The following is a 12,728-nucleotide window of genomic DNA, read 5'->3' as shown; positions in this document are numbered from 1 at the left end:
GAATGTAAATTAGATCATGTCGCTCCCTTGAGCCAGTCCCCTCTCTGGCTGCCTGGAACACCCTGATGAAGAACCAAACCCTTCATTGTGGCTTCCCCATCCACTGCACCTTCCTCCAGTTCCTTCCTTTCATCTCCTCTCATACTGGGCCCCAGCCACAGTGGTAACTTTTCTGTCTCCATCCCTATACCCCGGAACTTTTCCTTTCTCGCACAGGGCTGTTAGAATTGCAGTTCTCTCTGGGAGGCAGGTTCACCTCTTGGGTCTGTAGGTCTGGCAGCTTATCGTTGTCCTCACACAGGTCTTCCCTGGGCTGCGGTAGCTCCTCCTTTGCCCCTTCTCTGGGATTCTAGGTAGATATATACTAGATTATTTTCCTTATTCCCCTGAGAGCTTTATAACCATTTGTAATAGGTTTTATATTTTCTGAAGAGTCTATCATGTACCTGCCCATTGTGAAATAAGCTCTCTGGGTGCAGGGGTTCTCTTTCTGGCTAGCAGAATGCATGGCATATGTGAGGCCCCAATACTTCTGAAATCATTCATCTGAATAAGGTCCCATAAGCGAGGGACCTCTCCCTCACCTCACTGATCTGCCGTAGGGCTCCTACCTCCCTGTCCCGTCACAATGCTGAAATGCTGAGGCCCAACTCATCTGCCTGCTTCATGCAAGCTGCCTGGAGCCCCAGGACATGGTTCCTAATAGTGGTGGGAGTGGTCACCTTGGTCAGGCACAGGCTGTGCAGCAGGCTTTTCCTGGGCCTCTTCCCTTTGACTTTGTTGGCACTAGCCCTGCCTGGGGGGAGAGAGCTGGACTTTGCAATCCAGCAAGGTACAGGTCTGTGCCGCTTCTTCTCTTCTCTCTTGGAATGCTTTCTGGGCAGTGAGGGAAAGTTCTCACTGCCTCCTCAGGCTCCTGATTATTTTTGCTCAGGTCCAGCCAACATGGCCACCATAAAAAACAGATTTTTCTACCCCTAAATAAGGTGAATAGGGGTGGGGAGAGAATATATACTGGGCAGGTGACGTTCCACGGTCACCGCAGTCCAATCATACAGCATTTGCAGGTTTCTGTTTTCTGTAGGGGCAGCCTCAGCTCCAGCGCAGTGATGATGTCCTAAGGTAAGGCAGTATATTTGATCATATTTTTTAATACCTGACCCCACTGGCTCATTTCTGGCATGGAAGGAGAGATGGGGGAAGGGTTGTTATGACTCTTGAAATTGGTTCCACCTGACTCTCTTATTTTGTTTCGCCAGCCCTGTCTTAGGTTTACCTACCTGGGTGCATGTATGCATATGCACTTACAAGCATACTGATGTTTACATTGTACGTTGTCTGAAGTTCTGATTGTAGCATTTCCCTGCTTGAGCATGCTGAGTGGTGCTCACGACCTTGGGTCCATAGTCCAAACCCTTCTGGAGCCTCCCTTTCTGAAGGCTCCCTTTCTGGAGGCTTTAGGACTCTGTCACACTACCGTGATGGTCATTAGCTGGCCTGCCCACTCAGCACTTAGCCCTGTATGGCTTCACTGCTCCCACGATGCACACTGCTGGTTCACCTCTTCTCTCCCTGCCCCATACCTGTAGCACATCAACACTCACTGTTCACTTATCACATTGCCAGTGTTTAGCCCCCAGTGGCATAAGTATTAGCTGGTGAAGTGGGACTAGAGTCTAGAGAGAGATTTCAGGTTTTGTTTCTGTGTTTCTTTGACCATGGATGTGCATTTCTTGGCTCAGGTTGAGAATCTCATCACCTTGAAGGCAGAGCCAAGAGTAAACATGTACCTGGCTCTGGACCAGGCCCTACCCATAGCTATTGCTTTGGCTTTTCTCACCTTACCATTGAGGATGGCAATATTGATGGACGCACTTCATTCCTTCACTAGCAGGCACCATAGACACGGGCTTGGGGGACGGGCAAGGAGTTGGGGCTGTACAGAAACCCAGGTCCATCGTTCTCCCATAATCTGGGAGACTTTCTAGACTTTCCAAGCTTTCCAGATCAGGTTGTCTATGCCCAAGTACAAGCTCAAAAGCAGCCTATATCTTCCTGTCTCCTAGGCTCCCTTATCCCTTATCTGTAGGAACTGGCACCAACCTGTATAAATATTTGTGTCATGGCATTATGAGTGAACACATGTCTTTTAGTCTCTTTCACAAGTGTTGCAGAAGAGGAAAAAGACTGGAAAAGGGAGAGGGATCTCAAAAGATGGATCAGCTTGAGGGCACTTGGGAGCCCCAAAATCAGAATGTCTGCTTTTTTGGCAATGGTGACCTTAGAGTCTTCTCTCTCTCTCTCTCTCTCTCTCTCTCTCTCTCTCTCTCTGTCTGTCTGTGTCTGTGTCTCTCTGTCTTTCTGTCTCTCTGTCTCTCTCTCTGTCTCTGTCTGTGTGTCTGTCTCTGTGTCTGTCTGTCTCTGTCTCTCTGTCTGTCTGTCTGTCTCTCTCTGTGTCTCTCTGTCTCTCTGTCTCTCTCTCTCTCTCTCTTTCTCTCTCTCAGCAGAGGACTGAGGAGAACCCCTGGATGTAAGAAAACTACTATTCTCCACTTTGTTTAGGCCAGGCTAGTGCATCTTCAAGCTCACCACACTCCCACCTCTCCCCTGCCCACCTCCTTTAGGTACTTCTTAAATTTAATCATGGAAAGATTTAATTATTAGCATAGGGGCGTAAAATACATCCTCCTTCGTTGAACCCAAGGTCTTTGGGGCCACAGTGGAGTCCTATCACCGCATAAACATACGAGGACACTAGGAGACACTGAGTTCTTACCCACTTCTTTGCCCCCTCCACCCGGCCCCCAGTTTTGCTCCAGGCCCCTCTCACAGCCCGAGGCCCGCAGCCCCGCTGCAGCCACAGGGGGAACCAAAGAGACAGAAGCCTTCCCAGCTGCCCGGACCACAGACGCCAACACCCCCCCTCCCGCCCCCCACCACACGCCGCCCTCCCGCCCGCGCCCGGCACGCTAGCCCACGACAGACAGGCAGCAGCAACAGCAGCAGGCTGCAGTCTGGGGCGACTCGCGCTTCTGCGCTCCTGGCAGCGCTCGCCATCCGGCTGAGTTGGACTTGGCCAGTTCGGCTAGCTGCGCACCACCCCCGCCCCAGCTCCCACTTGCGCCGCCCCCGGCCGGGCCCCGGTTTCTGCGTCCTCCGGCCCTCCGGCCCTCCCTGGCCTCTTCTCTCCCTCAGTGTTCAGGAAGGGAGGTCGCGGCAGCGGCCCGGCAGCAGCGGTGACCGTGGCGACAGCGGCGACAGTGGCAGCGGCGGTGGCGGCAGCGGCTGCGGCGGCAGCCGAGGCTGCGGCGGCGACGGTGGCAGAGGCAGTGGCGGAGGCCTCCGTGGCGGAGGCGGAAGCAGAGGTGGAGGCTGAGGTGGAGGCCGAGGCCTCAGCGCAAGATGCAGCGGCCAAGGCCATCCTGGGGGAGGCGGCGGTCGCCCTGGCTGGGGAGGGGGCGGAGGCCAGCGCGGCTGTCGCCGCTGCTGCGGCCAAGGCTGCGGTGTCCCCCTTGGGGGAGGCGGATGCGGATGAGGAGGTAGCAGTGGCAGCCGCCGCCGCGGCAGCTACTGCAGCAGGGGAGGTGGATGCGGAGGTGGATGCGGAGGTGGGCGGGGGCTCGGAGGGGAACCCAGACTTTCCCATGGCCTCGCTGTACGTGGGCGACCTGCACCCTGAGGTGACGGAGGCAATGCTATATGAGAAGTTCAGCCCAGCAGGGCCCATCCTCTCCATCCGCATTTGCAGGGACAAGATCACCCGCCGCTCCTTGGGCTACGCTTATGTCAACTACCAGCAACCGGTGGACGCCAAGCGGGCCCTGGAGACCCTGAACTTTGATGTCATAAAAGGGAGGCCAGTGCGCATCATGTGGTCCCAGAGGGACCCCTCGCTCCGCAAGAGTGGGGTGGGCAACGTCTTCATCAAGAACCTGGGCAAGACTATAGACAACAAGGCTCTGTACAACATCTTCTCGGCGTTCGGCAACATCTTGTCCTGCAAAGTGGCCTGTGACGAAAAGGGGCCCAAGGGCTATGGGTTTGTGCATTTCCAGAAGCAGGAGTCCGCTGAGCGGGCCATAGATGCGATGAATGGCATGTTCCTGAACTACCGCAAAATTTTCGTCGGGAGATTCAAGTCCCATAAAGAAAGGGAGGCCGAAAGGGGAGCCTGGGCCAGGCAATCCACCAGTGCTGACTGCAAGGATTTTGAGGAAGACACTGATGAGGAGGCCACCTTGCGATGAGGACATGCCTGGAGCAAGCCAGCAGAGCCAAATCTGGGCTCCTATCCGGTTTACAACTCCCCCCACCCCAACCTACCAGCAGTGTATTGTATTGGGAGTGCAGGTCTCTCTCTTTCCCTTTCTCCCCCTCCTTTCCTCTCCCTCTCTCTCCCTCCCCCTCCCTCTCTCCCTCTCCTTCCCCCTCTCCCACTCCTTCTCCCTCCCCCTCTCCCTCTCCTACTGTACCCCCCCTTGTCCCTCCCCTCTCCCTCTGTTCTGCCTTCTCTCCTTCTCCCCTTACCCTCCCACACTTCCCTTCTCCCCCTCTCTGCTTATCTCCCACCCCTCTTTCTTTTCTCCTCTCCCTCCTTCCTACCCTGTTCCCCCCCCCACCCCTCGCTCTGTCCCTCTCCCTTCCTTTCTCCTCATTTCCCTTTTCCTCCTTTTCTCCTCTTCCTCTCTAGCTCTTCCTCTTCCCTCCACCCCTACCAAGGGTGTTGTGAGTAATCCTCCTAATCTGTGCCATTGGATAGGTTAAAGGCTGCCACTTCTCCCTGTGGCTTGGTTCTTAAAAGCATTTTCTTTCTTCTTTTTGTTCACTGCACAGGTGATTCAATCTCATGGTAGAAATATCAGAAGGGAGAAGGAAATCCGATGACAGAAAATCAAGAGAGTCATTGCTCCTCACGATCTTACAACCCAGAAAGAACCACTTTTACCTTTTTGGTGTGCTGTTTTTCCAGGCTCTCTTCTCTCCCTCTCACTCCCACTCCACCTCCCCTGTGTCATACTGTTGTAGAATGGTTCATGTATGTGGTGTTTCTTGACCTGATTTTTTTTCAGCAACCAAAACCAAACTAAAGTCAGCCCACTGAACTCCTTTCCACGATATTCAACAGGCTTATGAAACATCATCTTCGGTGCCTGCTGAGTGCTCCTGTGTATCCAAGGATCTTAATGTTCCTGTAATCATTCCCGCATTGTTGGACATTCAGGTGGTGCCTAGTTTATTCCCTGTGTTTAAAACCAACACTGTGCTCTGATGAGTGAATCCTTGCCTGTCAAGCCAAATCTCTGCTAGCATTCTGGATGGTCTCCTTACCTGTGGACTTGCAGAACCCACAGAGGGACATTTCAAAGACTTTTCCTGTGTGTTGCCAAAAGGCCCGCTTCATAAGCATTGTTGCAGTTTGCACTCATGCCACCCAGCACAGCTAGTAAAAAGAGTATGGCCACTTCCCCTACATTGTCTCCTGGTTGCAGTAATTGGGGTGTGTGTGTGTGTGTGTGTGTGTGTGTGTGTGCGTGCGGGTGTGTGTGTTTGCCCAGCTTAATTGACTGCAAATTGGTGGTCACTACCATTGCTTGTTTTACTGGAATTGAGCACTACTGATCACTCCTTTCTCCACTGCCCACTTCCTGTCCTTTTCCTGATTGTCAAAAACCTAAGTCACCATCATTGTAGGAAAATGACAAAATATTCACAAGGCAGACAGGTTAACAGAAGAAAATTGAAATAATCAGTTTTCAATCCTAATGGACACCCACCATTTCCCATCTCTTGTTGTCTAATATTTTCAATACCTCCCTGAAAGGTTTTGACTTTTGGTCGTGCATTTTTTATGCATATGTCATATATGTATATTGAAGTATTCATACCATTTTTATATCTGCTCTTCATGCATAAATATGTGAGTATGTGTTACATATGCATACTCGGCATATATTTCATGTCAATAAAATACTTTAAAACATTTTCTCTGGCTACTAATATTCAGTTGACTTATACCAATACATGTAAAACCATGTCAATGTTATATTCTTCATACGTCTTTGCATATGTTTTAAATCTTTACTTATTTTTAAATAACTAGGTTGTTTGTATATATCAATTTTAAATACAAACCAAACTTTTCAGTATCCTAGTGCTGACAGCTTATTGACATTCAGGTTATTTTGTTGAACAACATTTGCCAAAAGAGTATTTAAAGCAACAGTAACAATTATTTTGTTCTTTTTCAACAGGGAAACATGCATTAAATAGTCATCCATCTATACTACAAATTTAATTTTATAATGTTTGCATTATAAAGAGGACTTTATAAATTTAACTTTATAATGTTTGCATTATGAGAGGACATGGCTAGTTGGCTGATTATCTGTATTTGATATTATAGCCATCTCTGATCTTTTCCATATTTTATTTAGGTAACAAATTTTGTGGTTCCACTTTAACTATTTTATATTTATATATATAAAAGTTATATAAAATTTCTTGATAATCATTATATATATAAAATGATTATATATATTTTATATATATAAAAGTTCTTGATAATCATTTTATATATATATAATGATTATCAAGAAATTTTTAAAAAGATTTTAATGTTAGACATAGTAGCCAAAATCCTAGTAGCATTCCTAAAATTTCTACTTGAAAACATAAATTTTAAGTGAGTATCTACATGTCTTTATTTTATAATACAATATACATTGTTTTGTTGGTAAATATTTTCACAAAAGCAGTCTTTATTTCTAGCAATTATGTTTACTATATAAGATTTCTTTTCAAGAATGTTCATTTCTACAAGCAACCATTTTGTTGTATGCTTAAAATGATTTTACCTTATTTGCTGAATCGTTGATTCTACTATGAATATCTTTTTTCCTGAATGTCAAGGAATGTTTCTTGTGTTTTTATTCCTTTCTGGTGGGATTCCATTGCAATAGATATGCATTTGTCAAATCTTTTTCTTCATGCGTTTTGAAGTGTTTCTCCTTTTAAAGTGTATATCCTCCAGTGTTGTAGAAAAGTGTTCATATCAGTACTCATCTTCTTAAATTGGTCAAAGTTATTTTTTAACTTTTATAAAGTCAAAATGACATATAGTTTTTATTGTATCATTTTATAAATAATTTGAACAAGGTGAAATAACATTAAAATATAGATAAGTGTGTTTTCATATATCCTATATAGGTTTTTGCTACTCATAATTTTGAGACAATTATATAATATACTGAATACATTTATCTTAAATTTTTGTTTCTTTGTTTGTTTTGTACTGGACATCAAACTCATAACCTCACACTTTTCAGGCAGTTGCTGTTCCACTGAGCTACATCCCCTTTCCCTTAATTTGCTTTTGATATAAATACTTGTGGCTATTCAAGTTTCTCCTACAACTGATTATCAATGTATATGACTAGAAATTTCTTTTTAAAAATTTCTCCATTTTGCATAATTAAATATCTTTTAAGATTTTTCCATTAGTCCAAAATCCAATGTGAACAATTCTGTATTTTTCCTCTCTTCTAGGTAAAAGCATTTAATACTCTTTGTTTACACAAGGGGTGAATTAATACTTAAAAATCACAATGTGTCAAAAAATTGATTTAAAAAAGAAAAAAAGGTCATTTTTAAGAAGCCACTTAAAAGTAAGACACAAACTCTGTAAAATTAGTAATAAAAACTTCTGTTTCAGTAGAATAACAAGCTAATTTGTACTATTTAATACTATTGCACAGACAATTTGTCGAAGATTGAAATTTGGAAAACACTGAAATATCAAGATTTTACTTGAAGAATATATTCTTTTTTATTGTATGAAAAAAGTAAAACAAAATTTCATAACTGTCTTAGATACTTTTGTCTCATTGCCAAGACAAAATGCCAGACACCCCAAATTAAGAAAGGAAAATTTTATTTAGTTCACAGTTTGAAGAGGTTAAAGTCTATAATCAGCTGGCTCCAAGGCAGGGTGGCAAGGCAATACTTCAAGGCAGCATAAGACAGCAAGAGAAGAAGCCAAGATAGCACGCCTCTTCTTCTTTATATTGGAAACAGACTACTAGTCCCACCCCCAAGACAGGCCAGAGAATCATAAAATCTCTGTGCCCTCTCTCCTTCTTACACAGTCTCAGGATGTTTACAAAATGTGGAACCTGGCTCTCTATTGAGTCACTTTGGTAAATTAAATTTCTCAAGTTGACACATATCAACCATTACAATTCACCCTTTTGAACTTGGCAACCAGACCCATTCCTTTAAATCAGCCTCCAGATATAAAGCCATGCTTATTCTTATCATTTTACAACTTGAATGTTATAACACATTTTTAATAATAAGACTTAAAACCCAATATTAAGTCTATCATTATATTACATTAGACCCATAATATTGTGACCCTGGTCTCCAAGACTCATGCACATCCTTTATGCAAAAAGCATTCAGCCCCCCTGCCAGAGTTGCCAAAATCCTAACAATTTTAGCATTGCTGAAAAGTCCAACTCCCAAGTCTCTTCTGAGATTTGAGGCAAACTCTTAGCAGCAAGACCCTGTATAAATGAAAACAAAGTTAAGCACTTCCAACATGCAATGACACAAAATAAACATTTTCATTTCCAAAGTTACAAATGGGGATACAAAGAATTTGGACCAAAGTAAGTACAAAGTCTAACATGGCAAACATTAAGTCCTTTAGTTCCATGTCCAGCATCTGAAGTAATTTGTGGCAAATTGTGAGCTCCAAAGGATTGTGTGTCTGCAACCCTATGGCACTTCTGGTAGTTATAATTCCCACAGCTTTTCTCTTAGGATGGGTTTGCTCCCTCCTCAGAGCTTTTCTGGCTTTTCCAAACTTCTGGGATCTCCACTTCACCTTCAATTTCACCCTCGGAGCTTCATATATTGCCTCCAAGGGGCACAGGGCCTGGCTTAGCATGGCTTTCTGAAATTGGTGTGAAAGTCTTCTTAACCATGAAACTCTAGCATTCTGCATACATTCAAAACCTGAACCACGTGTATGATGTCAAGATCTGTTGCCAGCTGGAGCAATAGCAAAACTTTCCTCCCCCTTGGCTGTAGGGATTGAGTGCCTGGATCACTGGGCACTCTGAATCCAATTCTGAGTAACAATTTTTGTATGCTGCCACCATCCTGGGACATGGTGCTCCAAGGTTTTCTCCTCATATCAAAGTCTTTCACTTTTGCGGTTTAGAGTTTGCAAAGGAGACTTGCTGCTTTTTGTGATGCATTCAAGCCATCTTTTCTATTCTCCTCTTCCTTCTAAATAACTGTGATTTCCTCAGCTATAGCTTTACAAACCACAGCTTTATTGGACCTTCCTTTCTGGTCAAACTCACACTGTTTTAAATTATCATGTTGGGCTCTTTGCTCTTGATTTTGAACATGTATCTGGCTAAAAGCCCCCAACAGTATCCAGGCCATAGCCTCCACCTTTGAATGCTTTGAAATCACTTCTGCCAGATTAATTAGTCCACTGACCTTAATCTCAGCCTCAGGCAAAGTCTCCAGACACAAGCAAAATGCAGACCAACTTTTTGCCAAGCCATAACACGCATTGTCCAGGGTCCAACAGCCAAAGCAGTCCATCTGTACTGCAGAAATCTACCCAGTATGATTTTACTAGCAGGATTTCTGTTACACTTCTGATCTTCTGAGCTCTGACCAGAATCTCCCAAAAAGGACAGCCTAAAATGTTCCAGCTATATTCTTTTAGGCAAGATCTCAGAACATTTACAAACTTTTCCCACATTACCAAAGGCTGTTGAATGATATGGATAGGTACAGTCACAGCAAGACCTCATTTTTTTGGTACCAAATTGTGTCTTGGTCTCATTTCTCTCATTGCTAAGACAAAATGCCTGACACTCAAAATTAAGGAAGGAAAGATTTATTTATTTTACAGTTTGTGGGAGGTGCATCCCATTATCAGCTAGCTCGAAGGTAGGGTGTCATGACCCAGGGGCAATGTTTCAAGGTGGCTTAGGAGAGCAAAAACAGCAAGAGTAAAAGTAGGAGGATGCTAAATATCTTCTCCTTTATATTTTATTTTTTGAATTTTATTTAAGGAGAAAAAGAAAAAAAAGCAGAGAAAGGGTACAAGTTATACAAATTTACAGAAAAAAATAAACAGTAGGAAATCACTAGTTAATGGATTACATATTGCCATCTTAGAAATAATTGTTCAATTTACAAAATTAAAGCTTATAAAGTGGACATTACAACAGTGGGACTGCAAACAGTTCTGTTCAATGATCCAACAAAACTCAGTAATATCATTATCTATCTTATACACTTAAATATACATGCAGTTATATCATTTAGAGCACTTTCTTTTCCTCTCTTTTGTACAATGACAATTACATATTTTGGGTTTTGTTGCTACCACAGTTCTTATTACTTTTTTGCAAGAGAGTAGAACCAAATGTGACATAACAGAACAGTGTCAGTCAAATCAAAATGGTGGACATAATAGATAATGTAAAAGCATAATACAAGGTGATCAACAATGGTTACCATAATGCCTCCTGCTATCTCTAATAGAATTGCCTATATCATCAGTTATAATAAAATTGAACAAAACAGTAAAGAACAAAACTGACAAAACCAAAACATTGGAGACTTTATAGGTCTTCAAAAGTAGATAATAGTCAACCAGAATGGGTGTCATAATGAATCCCACTATCTTCACAGCAGTTGCCTAAACTTTCGAACCTGGTACTATCAAGCAAAACAGAATAGAGGAACATCAGTCAAAACAAGATGGTGAGAGCAATACAGGGCTTTAAATCAAGATAATGGAAAGTCAAAGTGGGTTACTATGATATATCCTGCTATTTTTAAATTTATTTTTCCCTTAATTAAAAGAATAAAAATAAAAAAGTAAATAATAAAAGGGAGATTCAGATAAAAGAGGGCATAACAGCAAAACAGCGCAGATCAAAACATAACCATTTAAGCAGAATAGTGTTTCACCACAAGATATCCCAACATAAAAGTAGTTACCATATAGTGTCTCTTTCCTTGAAATCTTTGAGCATAACTTCGTATACTGTAGCATCAAACATATCAAGACAATGTAAAACCATGCAAGAGAATGACAGTATTACAGGATGTTTAGAATCAACTAACAGAAAATGAACAATAGTTTCTGTATAATCTCCTTGTCTATAAAAGTTTTTGCTTATACTATCATATATAATAAAATCCAATAAGATACAACCTGTTTAGACCAATGGAGACAGAAGAACAAAAGCTTGATGAGACTTCAAAACAAGATGATACTAAATCAGTATTACCTATTAAGACATCATTTTCTTCAAGATAGCTGTTCCTATCATCCAATCTTCTCTGACTCTTTTCTGTTGAGCTCTTTTTCTGTCATTAGTTGTCAGTTTGTCTTCTTCATTTTGTTTTCTGCTCCATTCATTGTGGCCTCTCTGCCACTATTTCTGGATTCCTTGTATCTTTCTTTTTTAGAATATCCTGCAGTATTCTCTGTAGAGTTGAATTGGTGGTTGCATATTCCCTTAGCTCCTCTTTATCCTGGAAGCGCCTTGTTTTTCCATCAATTTCCAGGGATAGTTGTGCAGGATATATCAATCTTGGCTGGAGATTATTATCTTTCAAAGCTTGAATTATTTCCTCCCACGCTCTTCATGATTTGATGGTTTGTGCCGAGAAGTCTGCTGTAATTCTGATCGGTGCTCCCTTGTAAGTGATCTGTTTCTTGTCTCTGATGGCTTTTAATATTCTGTTCTTGCATTGGATTTCTGGAATTTTAATTATTATATGCCTGGGTGTTGCTCTGTTTGGGTTGTAGGTGGCTGGGGTCCTGTATACTTCATACAACTGTGTATCTTTACCTTTTGATAAATTAGGAAAATTCTCCTGGATTATTTCTGTGTGCAGCTTTTCTAGTTCATTTGTTTGTGTCCCTACTTCTTCATTTATGTTCTTAATTCTTAAGTTATAGATCTTCTTATCATCTTCTAGTCTTTGTATTATTGCCTTTTGTTGCTTTGTTATTTTTAAGAAGTTTTTCATTTTATGCTCCCATATTACAAATCTGCCCTCCAGTTCAGATAATCTGTCCTTAGTTTCTTTCAAGCTGTTATGCCAGTTTTTGATAGAGTTTTTAGTTTCCTGGTAATCTCTTTGAACCTGCTTCACGTATTCTATGCTTTCTCTATTTTCTCCATCAAACAATTCTCCCCTCTTTTTCTGTTCTTCCATTCCACCATCTGTTTTTTCTTGGGCAGTTCTTAGCATTTCTCTAACTATTCTGTTTATGTCTAGCTTCAGGTCATTAATAACTTCATTCCTGAACTTGTCTATGAGGCTCTGGTGATAGCTCTTTATATCTATTGGTGCTATGTCTGCTATTGCCTCTTTCTCAGGATTGGGGGCCGAGGAGCCTTTCTTGTTGCTGCCTCTTCCCATATTCTTTGCTCCTTATATATGCAAGCATGTATAGGAGGCCCAGCTTCCTTCCCTGTCAGCCATAGTCTGATTGAATTGCACCGGCTAGGTGTTCCTGCCCACCACAGCACACCAGGAAGTTGCAGACCAGGCAGGCTATGCGGAGCCCTCCCCTCCAGGTCACCTTCAGGCACTGGGATCTGAGTTGTGCTAGGCTACTGGGTCTCAGCCAGCAGCATCACGTAGGCTAGGCACTGCTCACCAATCCCACTTGA

The 12,728-nt window shown here is 42.9% G+C and overlaps 2 protein-coding genes across 2 annotated transcripts; one reads left to right on the top strand and one right to left on the bottom strand.

Moving 5' to 3' along the window:
* Nucleotides 1–3,085: 3,085 nt before the first annotated feature.
* Nucleotides 3,086–3,646, bottom strand: LOC134475316 (antifreeze protein Maxi-like). The gene has a single exon (XM_063245559.1). The coding sequence runs from the start codon at nucleotides 3,644–3,646 to the stop codon at nucleotides 3,086–3,088; it is 561 nt and encodes a 186-aa protein (XP_063101629.1).
* LOC134475462 (polyadenylate-binding protein 1-like 2) lies at nucleotides 3,245–5,470 on the top strand. Its single transcript, XM_063246097.1, has one exon. The coding sequence runs from the start codon at nucleotides 3,645–3,647 to the stop codon at nucleotides 4,245–4,247; it is 603 nt and encodes a 200-aa protein (XP_063102167.1). The 5' UTR covers nucleotides 3,245–3,644; the 3' UTR covers nucleotides 4,248–5,470.
* Nucleotides 5,471–12,728: the final 7,258 nt, after the last annotated feature.

Source organism: Cavia porcellus, unplaced genomic scaffold, assembly GCF_034190915.1.
Source record: "Cavia porcellus strain 051 isolate PalLab524CR breed Dunkin Hartley unplaced genomic scaffold, mCavPor4.1 scaffold_3, whole genome shotgun sequence".
Taxonomy (NCBI): domain Eukaryota; kingdom Metazoa; phylum Chordata; class Mammalia; order Rodentia; family Caviidae; genus Cavia; species Cavia porcellus.
The sequence above is the reverse complement of the archived record's forward strand: the minus strand, read 5'-3'. Positions and strand labels throughout refer to the sequence as shown.